This window comes from Chiloscyllium plagiosum, unplaced genomic scaffold, assembly GCF_037043375.1.
Source record: "Chiloscyllium plagiosum isolate Xiang-an unplaced genomic scaffold, Cpla_swu_hap1 HiC_scaffold_14, whole genome shotgun sequence".
In the NCBI taxonomy this organism is placed as follows: Eukaryota; Metazoa; Chordata; class Chondrichthyes; order Orectolobiformes; family Hemiscylliidae; genus Chiloscyllium; species Chiloscyllium plagiosum.
This window is the reverse complement of record NW_028270152.1, coordinates 4,056,639-4,076,944: the sequence shown is the minus strand read 5'-3', so window position 1 is coordinate 4,076,944 and position 20,306 is coordinate 4,056,639. Positions and strand designations below refer to the sequence as shown.

Here is a 20,306-nt window from a genome sequence, read left to right as displayed (position 1 = left end):
CCATGGGATGTGGAATCAGGAGTTATGGGAAGAAATCTCATCGGAAACATGGGAGGATATATGGGGAATGTAAAGAAAATCTCAATATGCAGTAAAGCACAGGCAATGCAATTGAAGATCCTTCCCAGGGCCCGTATCGCACCGCAGACATTAGCGAAGTTTAAGGAAGGATCTTCTCTGGAATGTCCCAAATGTAATATCAGTATATGCACCCTCACACACTGCTTTTGATCCTGCTACAAGATTCATGGATACTGGGGTACCCTAGTGAATGAGCGGGAGACAATCCTGGGAATTGAAGTTAAGGCAGATCCGGTATCACTTCGTTTGGGACTGCTGAATCTGCCCTCTCTGGGTGAGCACAGGGAGAGGTTATTTAACATTCTTACACACTGTGCGAGGAAGAACATTCTAATGAACTGGATATCAGAAAAACCTCCAGGTCTTGCGGGGTGGCACAGACTTGTGATGGAACACATCCCCCCCCCCCAAGATTGTCTGACGAGTATGGTACACCATGGAACAGAACAAGTTTATAAGACGTGGCGGCCATTTCTAAATTACATCGACACGGAGGACCTGGTCATACAGGGTAAATTTTGCAAAATTGGAAGTCATGCCCGTGGGGGGGATTGGTGGAAGTGCTGGAGCTAGAGGACGGAATGCAGTTTCCTTTTTGGGGGTGACAGAACGGTACCTTTATTGGTGGTACTGATTAGGGCCTTCATATAGCCGCGAGGGCTGTATATGGTGGTCCGAGGACCCTGGGAGCCCTAGTAAATACAGGTTTAATAATTGTTACTCCCGTGGACGGGAGCTTCAGTGGAGGTGCAGCGAGTGGAGTAGTGTAATGTAATTTAATCGGGTTGTAATTTAATTTAATACTATTTCATTTAATTTGAGTTTATTTTACCTTGGGTTAAGTTGAGTAAATATGAGACAATTGTATCCTGAAGAGTAGTCGGTAGTTTATTAATATTACTGTAATATAATAATGTGGTATCGTTTCTACTTTTCTGCATTTTTGTAGCTTTCTAACTTTTTGGGTTTTTTTGTAAAAGAGTAAAAACCTTTCAATAAATAGTCTGCAATGCTCAAATTGCGTTCCAAATCATGTTTCAGAAATGCGATGTTATAGGACAACTACCTGTCCTGGAGGAGTGGCTGTTGCCTTTGGTCAACATTTATTTAGGAGTGGGATACCATTTTAAATTAAGGATGGGCAAAATCTAGGATTGTTGCTGGGACCGGCCATTTACAGTTAGAGAGACAAAAACCTGCCATTGTTTCAGAATTCATTGATTGTAGGGAATGTTTTTGATGAATGGGCTGAATGGCCACATTCAGTTTGTTTGTATCTTCTGATTTATTAACGTTATTAAATCTTTTTTAAGGATGATCCATCGAGCGATGGGGATCTGGCTTTCCAGCTTTCAGCACAATCTCCAACATCCCATTCACAGCTCACCGTTGATCTTCCTGTTAATATTCTCCAGGTACTCCCCTGCAAAGGAATTAGCTAATAAAATCTCTTCTTGGATTACTCCCCTTTATCACAGAGAGGTTAATGGAGAGACATGGTGCTGAAAGTGAACATACTCAGTATTATCATTCTAAGAGGATTGAGTAAATACTCCAAGGAAAATGTGCACAGCTGAGAGGCAAGTGCAGAGGACTGGGACCAATCAAGTAGTCAGTACAAAGAGCACAGTGAGCCAAAAGGCCATCTATTTTGTAATATCTGATTCTGAAACAGCTCTTCTGTAAGCTCGTTAATCTCCACGCCCTGTTTGTTGTTGAATCCTGACTATCTTTTAAAATAGCTTCAAGATTTGCAGTCGCACTGCACTCTGATCCAGACTTTATTACCTTTGTTGATTTTAACCTTTGTGTTTTAACAATAGAAGCCCATCACTGCTGAAATCACAAGGCTGTGCTTCATTTACGTTCTCTCCCCCCCCCCCCCCCCCCCCCCACTCTCATTGTCTCTAGGTTGTGAGGGACCCTTGATGCTACACTCTGTCAGACGGTACCTTGATGTCTAATGCTGTCACTTGTACCTCACCCCTGGAATTCAGCTCTTGTGTTTTTTTTGGTGTTTCAGCCAAGACTGTAATGAACCAAGTGTCCCTTTGTGAATCCAAACAGAGCATGAATGATGAGGTAGTAATTGGTTAGACTGATTTCTCCTTTTTTTTAATTAAAAGGACATACCTGGGCAATTTTCCACATTACATTGAAGTATAAACGTAGGGACCAGAGAAGGCCATTTGGCCCTGTGAGCCAACTCCATGATTTATTGTAATCATGGCTGATCATCCATCATAATACTCTGTTCCCACTTTCTTCCTTTGATTCGTTTACCCCTAAGAACTAAGAATTTTGTTAGCGATGCTAGTATTGTATCTGTACTGGAACAGCTTAATTAGTTTGTCAGTACAACCCTTCCACACTGCAGCCAGATAGAGCCAGGATCCAGGGCTGTACATTCAGCTCTTTCTTGGTATCCCATGATACAAATCCGATTGACTAAACACTGGCATTTCTAACAGGGAGGAGCTCAGGAGGAAGCCGCAGTGGATCATCCATTTGGTACGTCTGGATGAAAACTGTTGCAAATTATTTGTCCTTGCTCTGTGCTGGACTCCCCCATGTTTGAAGGTGGGGTGTTTATGGAACCTTCTCCAGGAGAGGAATTTGCAGGGTTGACAGGTCTAGCTATGCTTTTGTCATGTGTTTTATTCCTGTTTAGTACAGCTGAATGAGTTGACTTGTTATTTCAGAATGAAACTATACAAGAAATTGCTGTAAAAGCTCTGCACCTGAGGAGAGAAAGCAGAGTTAACATTTTCAGGTCCAGTGACCCTTCAGAACTAATTATAGGTAGGAAAAGTTTGGGATATGTACTGAAGATGGGGTTGGGGAGGGGTGAGGAGTAAATGATGGGTGGAGGTGAAGCCCAGAGAGAGAGAGAGAGAAACAGTTGGACAGACAAAGGAATGAGTAAAGGTCAGCCTAGAATCAGTAGATTCCATTGGAGACCATTAGTGGCAAACAATGGGCTGGTTTTAGTAGCAGCCCATGTGATGGCAGGGCCTGCAGGGTGGACATGGGTCAAGGACATAGAAGAAGGTGTTCAGGCCCCACACTCAATACCGAGCCCCAAAGGGTGCCCATGTGGAAAATGAGGTGCTGTTTTTCCAGCTTGCACTGAGCTTTGCTGGAGCACTGCAGCAAGCCTGAGACCGAGACATTGGCCAGGGAACAGGGTGGGGTGTTATAGTGGCAGGCAGCTGGAAGCCCGAGTCTTTTCCCAGACGAGACGTAGGTGTTCTGCAGAGTGGTCACCCAATCTGTTTCATCTCACAGCAAAGAGGAGACCACATTACGAGAACAGCAAGAACAGTAGATTAGATTGCGTGAAGTTGGATAAATCACTGCATCACCTGGAAGGTGTGTCTGGGGCCTTGGACAGTGAGAAAGGAGGAAGTAAATGGACAAGTGTTGTACCTTCTACGGTTGCAGGGAAAGGTGTTTTGCAGGTGTTGGGCATGATTGAGAAGGAGACTGGGGTGTCCCAGAGGCTGACAAGGGAGAGGAGGGGAATGTGAGTCAAGTAGTAGCATCCTGCTGGAGTTGGCAGAAATAGCTACTGTTTATACTCCATGTATTGTGCTCTTCACACACTCTGTGTATCCTTACTGTTCCTTTCCATATTTTCTGTTAATCTAGCCTCTTTCTTAAATGTATCAGTGCCATTCATCTTGACCACACTGTGTTACAGTGAGTTCCAGTCTCTCGGTAAATAAGTAAATACTGAATTCCCTGTTGGTTTATTATGTTCAATAGTATTTAAAATTATTTATTGACTGTCTTATATTTATGATCCTTCATTTTCAATTCCTCAGAGGTAGAGCCATTTCCTTTATGTTCCTCTTATCCAACCCCTTCATAAGTTTCAAGATGCTTGTGATGGTGGACCTCCGCTTTCTATTGTGACTACAGGAGCTCTAACATGTTCAGTGAAGTGTTTTATAACTGTGTTTTGATTTAGGTATAAGATTACTGTCAGTAACTAATGCTTCATTTTGTCTTTACAGGAGCCTCATCCATCAGCTGAAGATGACAGCGCTAACGGTTCCCAGTTTACTGGCAGCACTATAAATCTTCAGGACTTGGAGTGACAAGACTTAGACAAACTAACACACTGGCTCCGTTCTAGCTGATAAAATTTGCACTTTCTACAGAGTCAGACAAAGCCCAGGAGCTGGGTGGTTCACCTTGTAGATCTGGACTTTGTGGGGTGGCTTGATGTTGGAAATTGCTCAATTGGACATAGGGTTTGACTGCACTAATGGAAATGCAATTTCCTCAACATCACAGGCTGAGGCTCCACACCTCGAATCTGGGAGTTGATATACGAACTTTACATTTTAGAATTCTTGGAATGGGGATTATCTCCTGGAGGAACAAGAGAAAGACTTGGCACATTGAATGACTCTGGTTAATGCTTCCTGTTTTGCAAAGACACCTTCTGGGAAAGACTGCAATTCTAATTTTAAGAGGGCTGTATAGTTTGAACACATTTCACTCAGATGGAGGGGGAGTTGGTGGGGGGGCTTCTGTAAATCATTAGTGCCCTTCACCTAAATAAAAATTCTCTCCTTTTCCAAAAATGAGTGGGTTCTACAGGTGTAGCTGTGAAGGTGACAAGGCTGAACTGTGGTCTCTAATTGAGACTCGTGCATTGGACTTTTACATTTCCTCTACATCTGCCTTAAAGAGGGTGGCCAGGGTTTAGTTTGGGATAGAATATAGCATCTCAATAAAACTTACTGGATAGTATCTGATTGCTGCTGTTCCAAACTGAGCTGTCAAATCTCTAAATGACATAACTGTACCATAGTGTGCACAAGATACAGAGCCTTGTTCCTTGTTTTCACTGCAAAGATGTTGAAGGTAAGAAATTGCCGAGCTTCCTCTGGGATCCAGATTGGAGGAATCCCGCATCGTGTTCTAAAAATGGGAATAGCAAGAGAGTGAGTGAGTATTTGGAATCCTGAGGTTGACTGAGAATGGGTTGTGCAAGAATGCCTGCATCATCTGGGTGTGAGTTTAGGGAGTATGTCTAATGTCTGTCCCCTCTGTGAGAAAGTCTGGGGAGTGTGTCTAAAGTCTGGCCTCCTGGATGAGTGAATCCAGGGAGTGTGTCTGAAGTCACTCCTCTGGGTGAATGAGGCTGAGGAGTGTGTCTGAAGTCTGTCTCTTGGGTGAGTGAATCCAGGGAGTGTGTCTAAAGTCTATGTCCTGGATGAGTGAATCCAGGGAGTGTGTCTGAAGTCTGTCCCCTGGGTGAGTGAGTCTAGAGAGTATCTAAAATCTGTCTCATCATACTTTGTTCTTTGGACAGTTTGTCAGGGAAAACTAACTTTTAGCTGTGGCAGCTGAGTCACCACAAACCTCGTCTCCTTAACTGAAGTTTAAATATGTATATTTTAAATGTTTTTATATTGTACAGTATGTATATTTATTTATTCTTTTTTACATTTCTAAAGAATATTTGTTGAGAGGAGATTTTGAGAGAGCAGAAATGGTCGAATTTGCACTCATTTCTACTGCCTTTACGTAAATTACACACCGTGTTGGGGCAGTGAAATTTTTGGGGGGGATTTAGTTTTTACTGGGTTGTGCATTTGCTGAGTGTTAAATCTCAGTGAAGATAGAAATGGATTCAGATAACTTTTAACTTTACAATGAAACCTTTGGGAAAGGGAGTGGACAATCCCTCCCCCACCAATGAACAAGGTGCCTAATTGTGCAATTTGTGTACAGACAGTGTATGCTCTGTGTACAACTTTGTGTTAAAACTCCTTAACCTAATGGTCTGGTTAATGCTTAAGATTTTGAAAATTAACAAAACTTTCTACAGTTCTTGTCTGCATTAAAGATTGAAGCAATGTGGCCCCATCACATGTAAGGCAGCAGATTTATATTAAAAATAAATGGAATTTTGGCACTTGTCTCCACTTATTGTCCCTGGGTTGGCAGGGAAGCGTTTATTGTAAAATAAGCTACTGACTCTGAAAGCTTCAACACTGTATTTTAATTATTCCTGCTTTTTCTCTCTGGTAGTTATAACATCCACTTATCGATCCTTTGATTAGATTCACTGTTCCATTCAGTGTATTTGAGGCTGGCCCGAAGTAATGCAATTTGAGAATTACATTTCAGTTTTTAATTCATATGTCAAGAAATAAGCTCATTGCTGCAAATCAAATTATTTATAGTAGACAGTCAGACTTAGTTGTTACTAACCTAACAGTAGAGGAATGTTTATCTAACATTGATCAGAATGTGCTCAAATCTGATGATCATTTTACAAAGGTATACTTGTTACAGTTGCTGAGATCGTAGAGTTTGGTGGTGCTAACTTTAACTAAATGGTAACACACATACATTAGATTAGTTAAAAGTTTGACTGAGTAAAAGTACTGATGAACAGTTGAAGAAAGTTATACTGAAATGCACAGAATGGTGTGGATTCTGTGGTCTGGACGACAGCCCATCAGCAGTGTAGGAAGGTTGTTTAAAAGAAGAATCCAGAACTTTTATAGGTGATCCAGATTAACACAGCAGTAAAGCTCTTATCAAAGGAGGGAGGAAAATTTGGGCCCTTTAAACCAACTTCAGATAATATAATCAATGGAAATAAGGAAATGGTAAACCAGTTGAATAACCTGTTTGTCATTTTTCACAGTTGAGGAAGAGGGTCATACACCAGGCATCCCTGAGAAACTATTAACATAACCACCGGGATTCACTCAGTTAACACAGGCAAGAAAGCAGTATTAGAAAAAAACATAATGGCACCAAAGATGGATAAATCCCAGGACCTGATGGTTTCCAGCCCAGAGCTTTAAAGGAGGTGGGTGAGGAAATGATCTTCTGAGGTGGACAAGATTCAGGAATTGTCCCCTTAGATTGGAACAGTGAAAATTATATTTCCACTGCTTAAGTGGGGGGAGAGATGATGAAATTACAGACCATTGTGTCTCATATGGTTATTGGAATCTAAAATTCAGGAGAGAATGACTGAGCACTTGCACAAGTTGGAGCTGATTTGAGAGAGCCAACAGGGCTTTGTGAAGGGTAGGAGATACCTAACAAATCAAATTAACTTCTCTGAGGAAACAACTAAGATGGCAGATGGGAGCGTTAATGGATGTAGGTCTGATGGGTTTTCAGATGTCTCGTGTATAATCAGCTGTTGGCTAAACATTAAAACATATGGAATTCAAGTTGAATAATTGATCAAGTTAGATGATTGATTAGTGGGCAGAAAAAGACTAAGCATTACAGGCATCTACTTGAATTGGGAAGTGACAAATGGTGTCTATCCTGTATGTATCATGGCCTTGATTGTCACTGTATTTTAGCAATTCAGGCTATGATCATCCCAACCTAACTTCATTGGGCCAGCCATGTGCTAAGGAAGTCTGGTTTCTGACTGCTGAAGCCAATCCTCGTCCAGCTCAAGGCACCCGACCGAGAGGAGGACAAATCGAGTGTCTCGAAGACTCCCTGAAGGCTTCCCTCAAGAAATGCAACCTAGATGTCAACACACTGGGGAGACCCTCGTTCAGAAGAAACTGACTTGGAGGAAACTCCTGCATAAGGGACACTTCCTTGAGAACACATGTTGGCAACGGTAAAAGAGTTGAACTCCAGAGGGGAGGTGAGAGTGACAGCCCTTTTATACCAAGGCTGCAATCGACTGAGTGTGGTAGCAGGAGACCTAGCATTGATTCCTAACTGGAATCAATGGATATCTGAACAAACTCTGCTGGTTTGAGTCACACCTGGTAAATAGGAAAATGGTAGTAGTTTTTGAAGGTCAGTCATCTCAGCTCCAGAACATCTCTGCATGAGTTCCTCAGGGAGTGTCCTCGACCCAAATATCTTCAGCTGCTTCATAAACAACCTTCCCTCCATCACAAGGTCAGGAGTGTGATGGAATACTCCCCACTTGCCTGGAAGGGGGCAGCTTCAACAACTCTCAAGAAGCTTGACACCATCCAGGACAAAGCAGCCCACTTGACTGGCACGACATTTGCAAGCATCCACTCCCTCCACCACTGACACTCGGTAGCAGCAGTGTGTACTATCTACAAGACGCACTGCGGAAACTCACCAAAGATCCTTTCAAACCCACAGCCACTTCCATCTAGAAGGACAAGGGCAGAAAATACATGGGAACACCATCCTCTGCAAGTTCCCCTCCAAGCCACTCACCATCCTGACTTGGAAATATATCACCGTTCAGTGGCTGGGTCAGAATCCTGGAACTCCCTTCCTAAGGGCATCGTGGCTCTATCTACAGCAGATGGACTCCAGCAGGTCAAGAAGGCAGCTCACCCCCACCTTCTCGAGGGGCAGCTAGGGACGGGCAAATAAAGCTAGTCCACATCCCACAAATGAATGAATTTTTAAGAGGTACAAATAAAGCTGGAGAAAGGAATGCTAGTGATCTTCAGGCCAAAGACCGCTTTCACGTCCTGGAAACACCTGCCAAATGTGTGGTCAGAGATGTGGCTCAAGGAGTAAGCTCGTCAGATGCAGAAAGAGCCACAGAACCTAGGACCAGTGACAAACCTTCCTACGTGGAGAATCACGGTCCCATTAGTGAGTGATTGCTAATGACAATTTTCGGTGACGTAGATAGGTCTATATTCAGATTTGCCAATGACACAAAAATTAGCAATGGGTTTACTGTGGATGGCAATGTAAATGTACAAAGTGACCTTCATAGACTCCCTGAGCGGGAAAAAACTGCCAGAAGAACTTTACAGATAATCAATTCACTTTGAATTATCAAAAAGGATCTGTGTTAGTTAGAAACTGGAGGTTTCGAGATTTAGTGGTCTATGTACGGAATGCATGTTTTAAAATGTATAGTGTATTAGCCTTATAACTAGAGAGAGAGAGAGAGAGAGAGACCATTAAAGGAGGAGCTTTTGCTGTAACAGGACACAGTCCTGCTTCGACCACATTTCGTGTATTTTGTTTTGAGTACCACACAGACCATATAGTGACCTTGGAGTGAGCACAGATTCACCAGAGCATGGTCAAGAATTCCATGAGTAAGAGCTTTAAGGGACATTACACAAATTAGGTTTGTGTTCTCTAGAACCACCCGATGAAGGAGCGGCGCTCCGAAAGCTACTGCTTCCAATTAAACCTGTTGGACTATAACCTAGCATTGTGTGATTTTTAACTTTGTACACCCCAGTCCAACACCGGCATCTCCAAATCATGATTTAATTAAGTGTTTGAAAAGTACTGAGACACACCCAAGTGCATGTTTGTCTGGTGACTGTGGAGAGGGATTTCATTGTTTTTAAAAGGCTGAAAAAACATGGCACATTTCTCAGGAACAATTAAGCCACAGATTTGTTTTGTCTGAGAACAAGTCTTCAATTAATCATGCAACCAGAAAGACTAGGATGCACCATAGAAACATGATGAAATGGGATTGTTGTAAAGGAGTTAATTATTGATCATGGCTTGTAATCCACTGGCGTTGTCACATTGTTACCAGTGACGTGGAGAAATGCTGAGAATGTGATGAATACAGCATAAGTTTCAATTATCTATCACAACTAGAAATCTATCCATACAGTCCCATTTCCCCCATGTGGGGATTGTGAGAAAGAATTCTATTATCCATTCCAGGTGGAAATCCTTTGGCGCAGTCACATTGGGGAGAGACCATTCACCTGCTCCATACGTGGGATGAGATTTTGTCTACCTCCTTTTTTTATTAAACAGTGGCTTTATATTTGCTGTTTTCCGATTTGCTGGAACTGTCCCGGAGTCCAGCAAATTTTTGGAAAATTACCCCAAGTGAGGTATGGCTCAGGTACAGGCCATGGGATCAAGGGCATCCTGAAGATAAAAAGGGGATACAGGAGTTTACTGAAGAACGAAGTCAGGAGGGTGAATTGGAGGCACAAAATAGCTTTGGTTAAGAAGATTTGGGTGAATTCAAAAAGATTCTTTAAGTATATTAAAGTAAAAAGAGCAACCAGAGAGAGAATAGGACCTGGGGTGACATGGTGTCTACAACTTTGGGTAACTGTGGAGTTTGTACATTCTCCCTGTGTCTACGTGGGTTTCCTCTGGTTACCACCATAATCTGAAGGTGTGCAGGTTGGTTAAATCAGTCATGCTAAATTGCCCATAGTGTCCAGTGATGTGTAGGTTAGGTGCAATAGTCAGGGGTAAATATAAGATAATGGGGAGGGGGTTCGGCCTGGGTGGGTTACTCTTCCAAGGGTCGATGTGGACATGTTGGGCCGAAGGGCCTGTTTCTACACTTTACGGATTCTACAATTCTAAAAGAATGCTTCGGGTAGTTACGACCTCATGCTGACAGTGCCAATCTAAGATAAAATGTCTAGAATAGCGTACTGGGTGACTCAGTGGAGATGTTTGGAAACACTAATACAAAGAATAGCTGAAGTATGAGATGCTCTCCCATTATAAGCAGTACATGTTAGACCATAATTATTTCAAATCTACAGATCCTTGTGAAAGATTATGGATCTATGGAAAGTAAATGGAATTTGCATCTTTCAATGGTAGAACAGGATCAAGGGCTTGAGTAGTCCACTCTTTCTCCTAAATATCTCCTGGTCAAGGCATATACCTTTTGAGTCCCTTCCTTCCCCCCACCATCCCCCCGAGATTCTATTTTGATTTGATTGCATTCCCCCCCCCCCCCCCCCCCGCGCCCAATTTTTGATCGCGCAGAAAGGCTCTGCTTGTCACTGGCTACTCGGGTGTTTCCTTTCTCCCTGATGGTGGAATATGAATAAAGATTTCTGTGCTCGTTCTTCACTGTGTCCTGCACATAACATAGGTGCTGGGGAAAAATAAGCCCTACCGCTGTTAGGCAGGAACCCCCCCCCACCCCCAAAATAAACTGCATTCAAGTGGTTAGAGCTGCAGTCACTGGTGATCATATTGTTGATGGGGGAAGTACATAAGAGACCTCTTCACCTTCCAGAGGATTTTTTTTTTGCTGGTAAATACAGGCTGGTTAGATCATTCTAAATCATTCCAAAGCAGCAGAGATGAAACGAGCCTGTGCTGAAAAAATACCAATTGAACCTACATCTCCACAGAAAGTAGGAAAACATCTGGTTTTGAATCAAGGGACAGTTAATGATGTCACTATATTCCAATACCAGGATGGTGAGTGGCTTGGAGGGGAACTTGCAGGAGGTGCTCCTAGATGGAAGTGGTCATGGATTTGGAAGGTTATGTCTGAGGATCTGTGGTGAATTTCTGCAGTGCATCTTGTAGACAGTACACAGTGCTGCGAGTGAGCATTGGTGGTGGAAGGAGTGGATATGGAAATGTTGACTAAGTTTCAGCATAACATCCCTGCTCTCATATTCTATGCCCTGGCTAATAAAGGCAAGTATCCCATGTGCCTTTTTACCTATCTTATCTACCTCTGTTGCTGCCTTTGGCGATCTGTCCATATGCACAAGGCCCTTCTGAATTTCAGTACTTTCCAGGGTCCTGCCATTCAACATTTGGTTCATAAAGTCAATGAAAAGTATTTTGACTTGAGTATGTATGAAAGAATGGGATTCAATGTTGACCATGGTATTTGAGTGGGATTTTCAAACTCGCCTGCACAAAATCTCAATTGATCTTAAATCAGTAGCACATGCACAATCTCACTGATATTGGGATGAATCATTCCTGCAAATTGCTTTTGAATATGCTCTACAATGAAATTGATGCCAATCTATACATTGCCAACTGCAGAAGGAGCAGGAGTTGCTGTTTCTTACCCTGACAGTGCTGTGGCCTGTTGTAATGCAGAGTCCTCCTTGTTTGTAGTGGTTAAAGCTGGTTTGAAATTGATCTCTGACTCCTCACAAAGAGACAGGAAAATAGTCACATTTATTTCAATCATTTATACTATCTGTGAACACATACTACAAACTCACACTGCTCCATAAACAAGAAAACTAAAACTGCTCAGACTTTATAAAACATTTTGGATGCTTGCAGCTGAGATTGTGCCTGGGGGTTGCTGAGATTTGAAAAGAAACAGATCATTGGAAACTGCTTAAACTAAAACTCCATTGCAAGCCGTGAGCAGTGGAGAAAGTACACAATACAGTGATTCCAGTGAGATGCAGAACTTCATAAGCATGGATTTACATGCTAAAGTAATACTCGTTCTCCTCCTTTTCCTTGTCAGTGGTGATCTGGTTCTGTTTCTCCAGCTCCTTCATTAAAGGTGGCTTTGATCGATACACAAGTTTCCTCCCAGTCTGTGAGGATGAGCAGAAATTAGTGTCAGAATGCTTAAAGCACTTCAGCCACCTGGCAGTGCCTGCGGTCAGCAGAAATATCAATAACTCCCACTTTGAGTTTAGATTAGATTAGATTAGTTTACTTACAGTGTGGAAACAGGCCCTTCAGCCCAACAAGTCCACACCGACCCGCTGAAGCACAATCCACCCAGACCCATTCCCCTACATTTACCCCTGCCCCTAACACTGCGGGCAATTTAGCATAGCCAATTCACCTAACCTGCACATTTCTGGACTGTGGGAGGAAACCGGAGCACCCGGAGGAAACCCACGCAGACACGGGGAGAATGTGCAAACTCCACACAGTTGCCTGAGGCGGGAATTGAACCCGGGTCCCTGGCGCTGTGAGGCAGCAGTGTTATGGCTTTGAGACCAATGCCAGGAATTTGAGCAGAATATATCCCAACTGTCACTTGCAGTGCCAGCCTGTCAGAGGGCCAGCTCTGGAGGGATCAGTGACCAAGCTTCACAGATTTAAGGTAAGGTGCAGGAGGTTTAGACAGAATGTGAGGATAATATTTTCACCCAGAGGTTGGTGGGATTCTGGAACTCTGCCTGTTAACGCTGGTAGAGGAAGAAACTCTCATTACATTTACCAAGTATTGAAATGTGTCCTTGCAATGCCAAGGCATTCAAGACTATGGCTAAGTGCTGGAAAATTGGATTAGAATGGTTAGCAAGCTGTTTTTTGACACAACGGGCAAAAGGGACCTTTTCTGTGCTGCAGACCTCTCTGACTCTGAAGTGGGTGTATAACAGGGAACAGAGCTTTCATCAGCTTAGTGGTGAGCATGGGGCAAGAAAAGTTCTCTGACATAAACCTGACCTTTTTCTGGTGCTCAGCCTGAGATCTGATCATTGCTCGGTGGATTCGCTCTTCCTGGTGAAGCTTCTCTTCCATCAGTCTCTCCTCCCTTACCCTGTGAGTGAAACAGAATCAGAAAGAACTCATGATTTGGAGATGCCGGTGTTGGACTGGGGTGTACAGGGGGTACAAAGTTACAAATCACACAACACCAGGTCATAGTCCAATAGGTTTAATTGGATGCACACTAGCTTTTGGGGTGCCATTCCTTCAACCACCTGATGAAGGAGGGGCGCTCTGAAAGCTAGTGCTTCCAATTAAACCTATTGGATTATAACCTGGTGTTGTGTGATTTTTAATAAAGAACTCAATGTGTGATTCAGACACAGCTGGGGCTGAGCCTGAGGCTGGGCCCTCCTGCTGGTGAGAACAATCACAGGCCTGCTGAAGGGCTCCATAAGCTTGTGTAATGCATTCTCCAGGTGTGGATATTACTGGCTAGGCCAGTAATCCCTACTAACCCCTGAGAGGGTGGTGGAGAGCCACCTTCTTGCTCAGCCATTGTAGCAGGCAGTTAAGAGGCAATCCCATTGCTGTGGGACTGGGGTCACAGACTGCAGGCTGGCAACCTGTTGTCAAAAGGAGCAGGGTGAATGAGTGAACCAGATGGGCTTTCACAACAAGCCAGGAGCTTCATGGTTAACACCTACTGAAACTAGATGAAAGTGAGGACTGCAGATGCTGGAGATCACAGCCAAGACTAGAGTGGAAAATCAGGAAAATCAACGTTCCGTGCAAAAGCCCTTCATCAGCCCTCCACAACCATTCATTCCTGATGAAGAGCTCCTGCCCGAAACGTCGATTTTCCTGCTCCTCGGATGCTGCCTGACCTACTGTGCTTTTCCGGCACCACTCTAATCCAGACTCTGATCTCCAGCATCTGCAGTCCTCACTTTCACCTAGTTGATTTTAACCTTGCAGCGAATCCTCTTGCAAGGATGCCTACCTTGAAGAAGTTCTCCTCCTCTCTCTGTAAAGATCTTAGTGAGTCTCTCTCTCACTGCAACTCCCAGGTCATCTCATACTTAGTGAAACCAGTCTAGTGTTCCTAGCTCTATACCAGGAGGCCCAGTATAAAATCCCACCAGAACCAGAGGTGTTTCATAATGTCTCTGAATGGGTTGATTAGAAAAGAAAATGGAAATTTTAATTCCTCAGGTTCAGGGACTTCAAAGCCCTTCTTTGGAATTGCAAGTCCATGTTAATCCATGTTCCCGGATTGAAAGCCAATAGAGCACAGACCAGGAACTATCCAGAGGTACTCAGTGATTTTCAGATTGCACAGGAGAGCACTCCCTTGGTGATCTCTCTTACCACTCACACTCCTCATCGATATCAACACACAAATTAGAAGCAGAGGATGCCACTGGTCTCTAGAGCCTGACAACTCAGGCATTACTGCCTCTTGGTTGAAGGCTGCAGGTAGTCTCTGTTGGAGGTGACAATACAACCATTATTCAGGCCGCTAGATCTGGACTCCACAACCAGGCAGGAGACTTAAACTTGTCCATGGGATGTTGGTCAGGCATTTATTGCCCGTCCATAGTTGACCCTTAGAAGGTGGGGGTGAGCTGCCTTCTTGAAACCTCTGCAGTCCATGTGCTATTGGTAGACCCACAATGCCCTTGGGGAAGAATTTCTTGGATTTTGACTCAATGATGTGTAGGAAGGGCGATATATTTCCAAGTCAGGATGGTGAGTGGCTTGCAGGGGGTGGTGTTCCCATGTATCTGTTGCCCTTGCCCTTCCAGGTGGAAGTGGTTGTGGGTTTGGAAGGTGCTGCCTGAGGATCTTTGGTGAGCTTCTGCAGTGCATCTTGTTGATGGTACACACTGCTGCTACTGAGCGTTAGTGGTGGAGGGAGTGGATGCTTGTGAACATGGTGCCAATCAAGTGGGGACTGCTTTATCCTGGATGGTGTCAAACGTCTAGAGTGTTGTTGGAGCTGCCCCCATCCAGGGCAAGTGGGGAGGATTCCATCACACTCCTGACTTGTGCCTTGTAGATGGTGGACAGGCTTTGGGGAGTCTAAACTCTTGAGAAATTGTCCTGTTGACTCAATGTGTTCTTGTAAGGGGGGGGGGGGGGCGGATGATAGCTAAGTGGTATTAGCCCAGATTATTAATCCAGGGAGCCTGGTTCAAATCCCACCATGACAGATTGAGGAAATTGGACTCAATTTTTTAAAAAAATCCTGAATTAAGATACTAACAATAGCAGTAAAACCATTGTTCTCAGTAAATAACCCACCTGGGTCACTAACGTCCTTTAGGGAAGGAAACTGCCATCCTTGCCCAGTCTGGCCTACAGGTGACCTCAGACTCACAGACTCATAACTGCTCTCTGGCCAGTTAGGGATGGGCAATAAATGCTGGTCTGGCCAGTGAGGCTGACATCCCGCAAACCAACAGGGAAAAAACAAACTCCCTGACACCTCAATAATTAACTAGTGAACTTCCACTATTGCAAGTCTATCCTTCCTTTGTTAAAGAGAATAAGACACCGTGTTTTTGCATCCTCTTTTCAGGTGTCTCTACCTCATCCTTCTCTCCTTTTCTTTGTTCCTTTGTGCCAATTCCACCTTCTCTCGAGGAAGCTTCTCCAGATTCTCAAACAAGTCTTCCAGGTAGTTCTCAATACTGGTCAGCATCTGTAATGTACTCATATTGGCCTCATTCTCACCAATACAGGCTCTGTAAACCTCTCCCACTTTCTGATCCAGAGCTTCCAGCATTTTATCCTAGGGTAAAGGATGTTTGGGGGTAAATAAACAGCAATGTCAAGAACATAACAAACTGGAGCCAGATGTTGACCATCCATCCCCTCGAACCCACTCTGCCATGACTGATTTTCTCCCTCAACTCCCATCTTTCTATCGCCATACCCCTTGAATCCTTGTGTCACACATGCAGCCTCTGAATTGAATATACACATCGGTGGAGCATCACTACCCTCTGGGGAGGAAAATGTTAAAGATTCACATGCCTCTGAGTCAAGAGGTTTCTCCTCACTTAGCCCAAAATGGCCACTCCCTTGTTCTGTGACCCAGCGCCAGTGAAGGAATGGTGATATTTCCAAGTCAGGATGGGGAGTGGCTTGCAGTGGGGTGGTGTTCCCATTGTATCTGCTGCCCTTGTCCTTCTAGATGGAAGTGGTCATGGGTTTGAAAGGTGCTGTCTGAGGAACTTTTCAAGCTCTTGCAGTAGACAGTACACACTGTGTTACTGAACTTCAGTGGTGGAGGGAGCAGATGTTGAATGGCATTCCTTTTTAGACAAACCACCTTGTCCTGGAAGCATTATTCCCACTGATTTGTGGGAATTTTTCGCCCAAGATCATCCCAACTGGAGTGAAATTATCTGCATTTCCCTCAGGTCCAGATGTGTAAACTGTGGAAGGAGCATGTGATAACCTGAATATCCCAGCTCCTGTTCAGTCACCTCAGACCCACAACTCCAGAATGGAAGAGTCATCCTCAATCCTGGGGGACTGTCGAAGGTGAAGGTGGATGGCGTGAGCTTCTTGAGCATTGCTGGAGCTACACTCATTGAAGTGAGTGAGGAGTGTTCCATCCCATTGATGGTTATGGTTGGGGTGAGAGTAGGTGTTTAAGGTGGGGAGAGGGAGGGCTGTGTGCGATGGACGTTTCCCTTGGAAGGCCTGCTCCCAGGGCAAAAGCTCATACCTGATCTTCAATTGTGCTCTGGCTAAAGGAGAACATCTTGGCTTTGAGTTCAAGTTCTGCAGCCCTGCTCTCCTCCTTGGCTACAGCTTCATTCAGCATGTTCAACTGCTGCTTCAGAAAATCTGTTTCACAGTTCCTGCCAAACACAAACAGCAAAATTATCCATCATAGTTCCACAATAAAGCAAAACAGAAAGACTTACCATACACCTCTCCTCCCAGTATAACAATTAACAAAGGCCCTACAGGAAACTCCAAAGGCAAATTCTGTGTTTGCTGGAGGAACAGCAAGACCCTGGGATGGGTTCAGATGCTTGCTCACTAAATGACAGGGAACAGGGTTCAAAGAGCCCTCAGCGCTTAAACTTTATTGTTGAAGAACAGGAAGGGGCCATTAACTCCTTATACATTTTCTGCCATCAATTATATCAAATCACATAGGAGACAGAAACAGGCCATTAGTCCCAATGCTGGTATCAAAGGTTGAGCTTCTTGCTTTGTCTAAATCAACCATCATAACTCTCTATCTCCTTCTCCCTCTAAACTCCCCCTTAAATATCCCTGGAATTCATTTCGACCACTCCCTGAGGGAGCAAGTTCCACATTCTCCCCACTTCCTGGTTAATTTATCTCCTGAATTCACTGTTGGATTTCTTGGTGTCTTCCTTAGATGAACAACTAAAAGAAACGAAATGGAGAAGTCTGCATTGTACAATGCAGTTAGTTAACGAAAAGCTTACCTAACCTAATGAGATGAGTTCCAGCCATCAGGATTTAAAGGCCTGTTGCTAGGAGTGAGCCAGTGTATGCGTGTTCCAGTGTTACAGTAGCAGTGATAGTGTTAACATTAATATAACTAACAGTAATGGGGATTGAGCCTGATAGTCTCACACCAGAACATTGTGTATCTCAGATGTCATGTCAATAACTGCGTAATAAACCCTTAGTGTTTAACAAGATTGAGCCTGTTTCCTGCTAAAGGCTGTGTGTTGCACCGCTCCCATTTTCATATCAGTAACAGAGACAGATAACAATAAGAAGGATTGGTGACTGTGCCAATCTACCCAAGGCAACTCCGATGGTTCAGGTGAATATGACCACAGCACATAACGTGCAGGCTGATGGGTGGAATTCACCAGTGTGTAGGATTGGTTTTGATTCTTCAGTTCTATATTGCTTCTATTATAGGATAGATGGGGGTTTGAGTGAATGATTGAAACTCTTACATCTTAAGCTGGGCAGTAGCCATGGCCTGTTTGATCTCCTCCACCGCCTCCTCAGTCTCCTGTGAGTTGAGAATGAGCGACAAGTTTTGTTCCTCCAGTTCGGTGTAGATATCCAGGAGCTGCTTGGGTTCCGTGAAGTAAAGTTCCTGTTCCTGCAGCCATCAAATCAGACACACAATGCTGACCCCAGTGAAAGCAAGTCAACACCACAGCAAAAAGCATTCACACTTAACACAAACATCTTGGAGAAACTCAGCCCGTCTGGCAGTGTCTGTAGACAGAAACGGAGTTCACACTTCCGGACAGCATAGTGGCTCAGTGGTTAACACTGCTGCCTCACAGTGCCAGGGACCCGGGTTCGATTCCTGCCGAGGGTGACAGACTGTATGGAGTTTGCATGTTTTCGTCATGTCTGCTGTGGTTTCCTCCCACAATCCAAAGATGTGCAGGTGAATTGGCTATGTGTGAGGTGCATTAGTCAGGAGTAAATATAGGGTAGGCGTCTGGGTGAGTTACTCTTCGGATATTCGGTGTGGATCCCTTGGGCTGAATCTATTTCTGAACTTTGGTCAGCACGGTGGCTCAGTGGTTAGCACTACTGCCTCACAGCACCAGGGACCCAGGTTCAATTCCAGCCTCGGGCGAGTGACTGTGTGGAGTTTGCACATTCTCTCCATGTCTGCGTGGGTTTCCTCCGGGTGCTCCGGTTTCCCTCCCATGCTCCAAAGATGTGCAGGTCAGGTGAATTGGCCATGCTAAATTGCCCTTAGTGTTCAGGGATGTGTAGGTTAGCTGCATTAGATAGGGGTAAATAAAAGATAATAGGGTAGGGGAATGGGTTTGGGTGGATTACTTTTCAGAGGATCAGTGTGGACTTTTTGGGCTGAAGGGCTTGTGTCCACACTGTAGGGATTCTAAGTATCGACATAATCACAACAGCTACAAGAGCAGGTCAGAGGCTGGGAATACTGCGGTGAGTAACTCAACTCCCCAAAGCCTGTCCACCATCTAGAAGGCACAAGTCAGGAGTGTGATGGAATCCTCCCCACTTGCCTGGATGGGGGCAGCTCCAACAACACTCAAGAAGCTCGACACCATCCAGGACAAAGCAGCCCCCACTTGATTGGCACCACATCCACAAACACCCACTCTCTCCCCCACCGACACTCAGTAACGGCAGTGTGCACTGTCTACAAGATGTACTGCAGATATTCACCAAAGATCCTCAGACAGCACCTTCCAAACCCACAATCACTTCCATCTAGAAGAACAAGGGCAGAAGACACATAGGAACACCACCCCTTGCAAGCTCCCCTCCAAGCCACTCATCATCCCGACTTGGAAATATATCACCATTTTTTCAGTGTCGCTGGGTCAGAATCCTAGAATTCCTTCCCAAGGGCATTGTGGGTCAACCCACAGCACATGGACTTCAGCAGTTCAAGAAGGCAGCTCACCCCCACCTTCTCAAGGGGAAGCTAGGGACGGGCAATAAATGCTGGGCCCAGCCAGCGACACCCACATCCCACAGACATGAATAAAAAAATTGCTGTGGAATTCCCTCTCCCAGACGGCGATGCCTGCTGGGACATTGTATAATTTTATGCAGGGAGACAGGCAGATCTTTCATCAGTAAAGGGTTGAAGGGTTATGGAGAACAGGCAGGAAAATGAGATCAGCCATGATCTTATTGAAAGGCAGAGCAGGCTGGAGGGGCTGAATGGCCTCCTCCTGCTCCTAGTGCTTATGTTCTTATGAAACATGAGACTAGGCCATTTGGCTCCTCAAGCTTGCTGCATTGTGTTTGTGGCTAAACTGTTATTCTGTCCACTTTTCACTACATCGTCTTACCTATGGATTCTCTATTAACATATGAAATTATAGGGTAGAGGTGGACAGGATGTTTCCACTGGGGAGAATCTAGTATGAGGGCGCAGTATTTAAAAATCCATTTAAAACAGTTAGGAGGCTATTTTTTTCCCACTTTGTGACAAGGCTCCTTGGGACTGTCTTCCTGAATGGATGGTGGGAGCAGCAGAGTCCTTGAATATTTTTAAGGGAACAGATGAAAAGATTCTTGTTAAGCAAGGAGGTGAAAGGTTATCAGGAATAGAGCCATAGAGATGTACAGCT

The 20,306-nt window shown here is 44.4% G+C and overlaps 2 protein-coding genes across 5 annotated transcripts in view; one reads left to right on the top strand and one right to left on the bottom strand.

Annotated features, from left to right (window-relative positions):
- Positions 1 to 6,016, top strand: part of LOC122558781 (zinc finger protein ZXDC-like) — a 33,732-nt gene extending 27,716 nt beyond the window's left edge. Inside the window, exons 9-10 of the mRNA XM_043707551.2 lie at positions 1,395 to 1,496; positions 4,101 to 6,016. Coding sequence (XP_043563486.2) covers positions 1,395 to 1,496; positions 4,101 to 4,184 — 186 coding nt within the window. The 3' untranslated portion in view covers positions 4,185 to 6,016. The remainder of the gene's footprint in view (positions 1 to 1,394; positions 1,497 to 4,100) is intronic.
- A 5,944-nt stretch (positions 6,017 to 11,960) lies between these two features.
- cfap100 (cilia and flagella associated protein 100) overlaps positions 11,961 to 20,306 on the bottom strand; it is a 62,394-nt gene continuing 54,048 nt past the window's right edge. For 3 of the 4 annotated variants that reach the window (XM_087993968.1, XM_087993970.1, XM_087993969.1), the window contains 5 exons: positions 18,174 to 18,325; positions 16,949 to 17,084; positions 15,801 to 16,003; positions 13,225 to 13,318; positions 11,961 to 12,356 (listed from right to left, as the gene is read on the bottom strand). In XM_087993968.1, coding sequence (XP_087850094.1) covers positions 12,240 to 12,356; positions 13,225 to 13,318; positions 15,801 to 16,003; positions 16,949 to 17,084; positions 18,174 to 18,325 — 702 coding nt within the window. In that variant the 3' untranslated portion in view covers positions 11,961 to 12,239. The remainder of the gene's footprint in view (positions 12,357 to 13,224; positions 13,319 to 15,800; positions 16,004 to 16,948; positions 17,085 to 18,173; positions 18,326 to 20,306) is intronic. The other variant, XM_087993971.1, reaches the window with a different exon arrangement.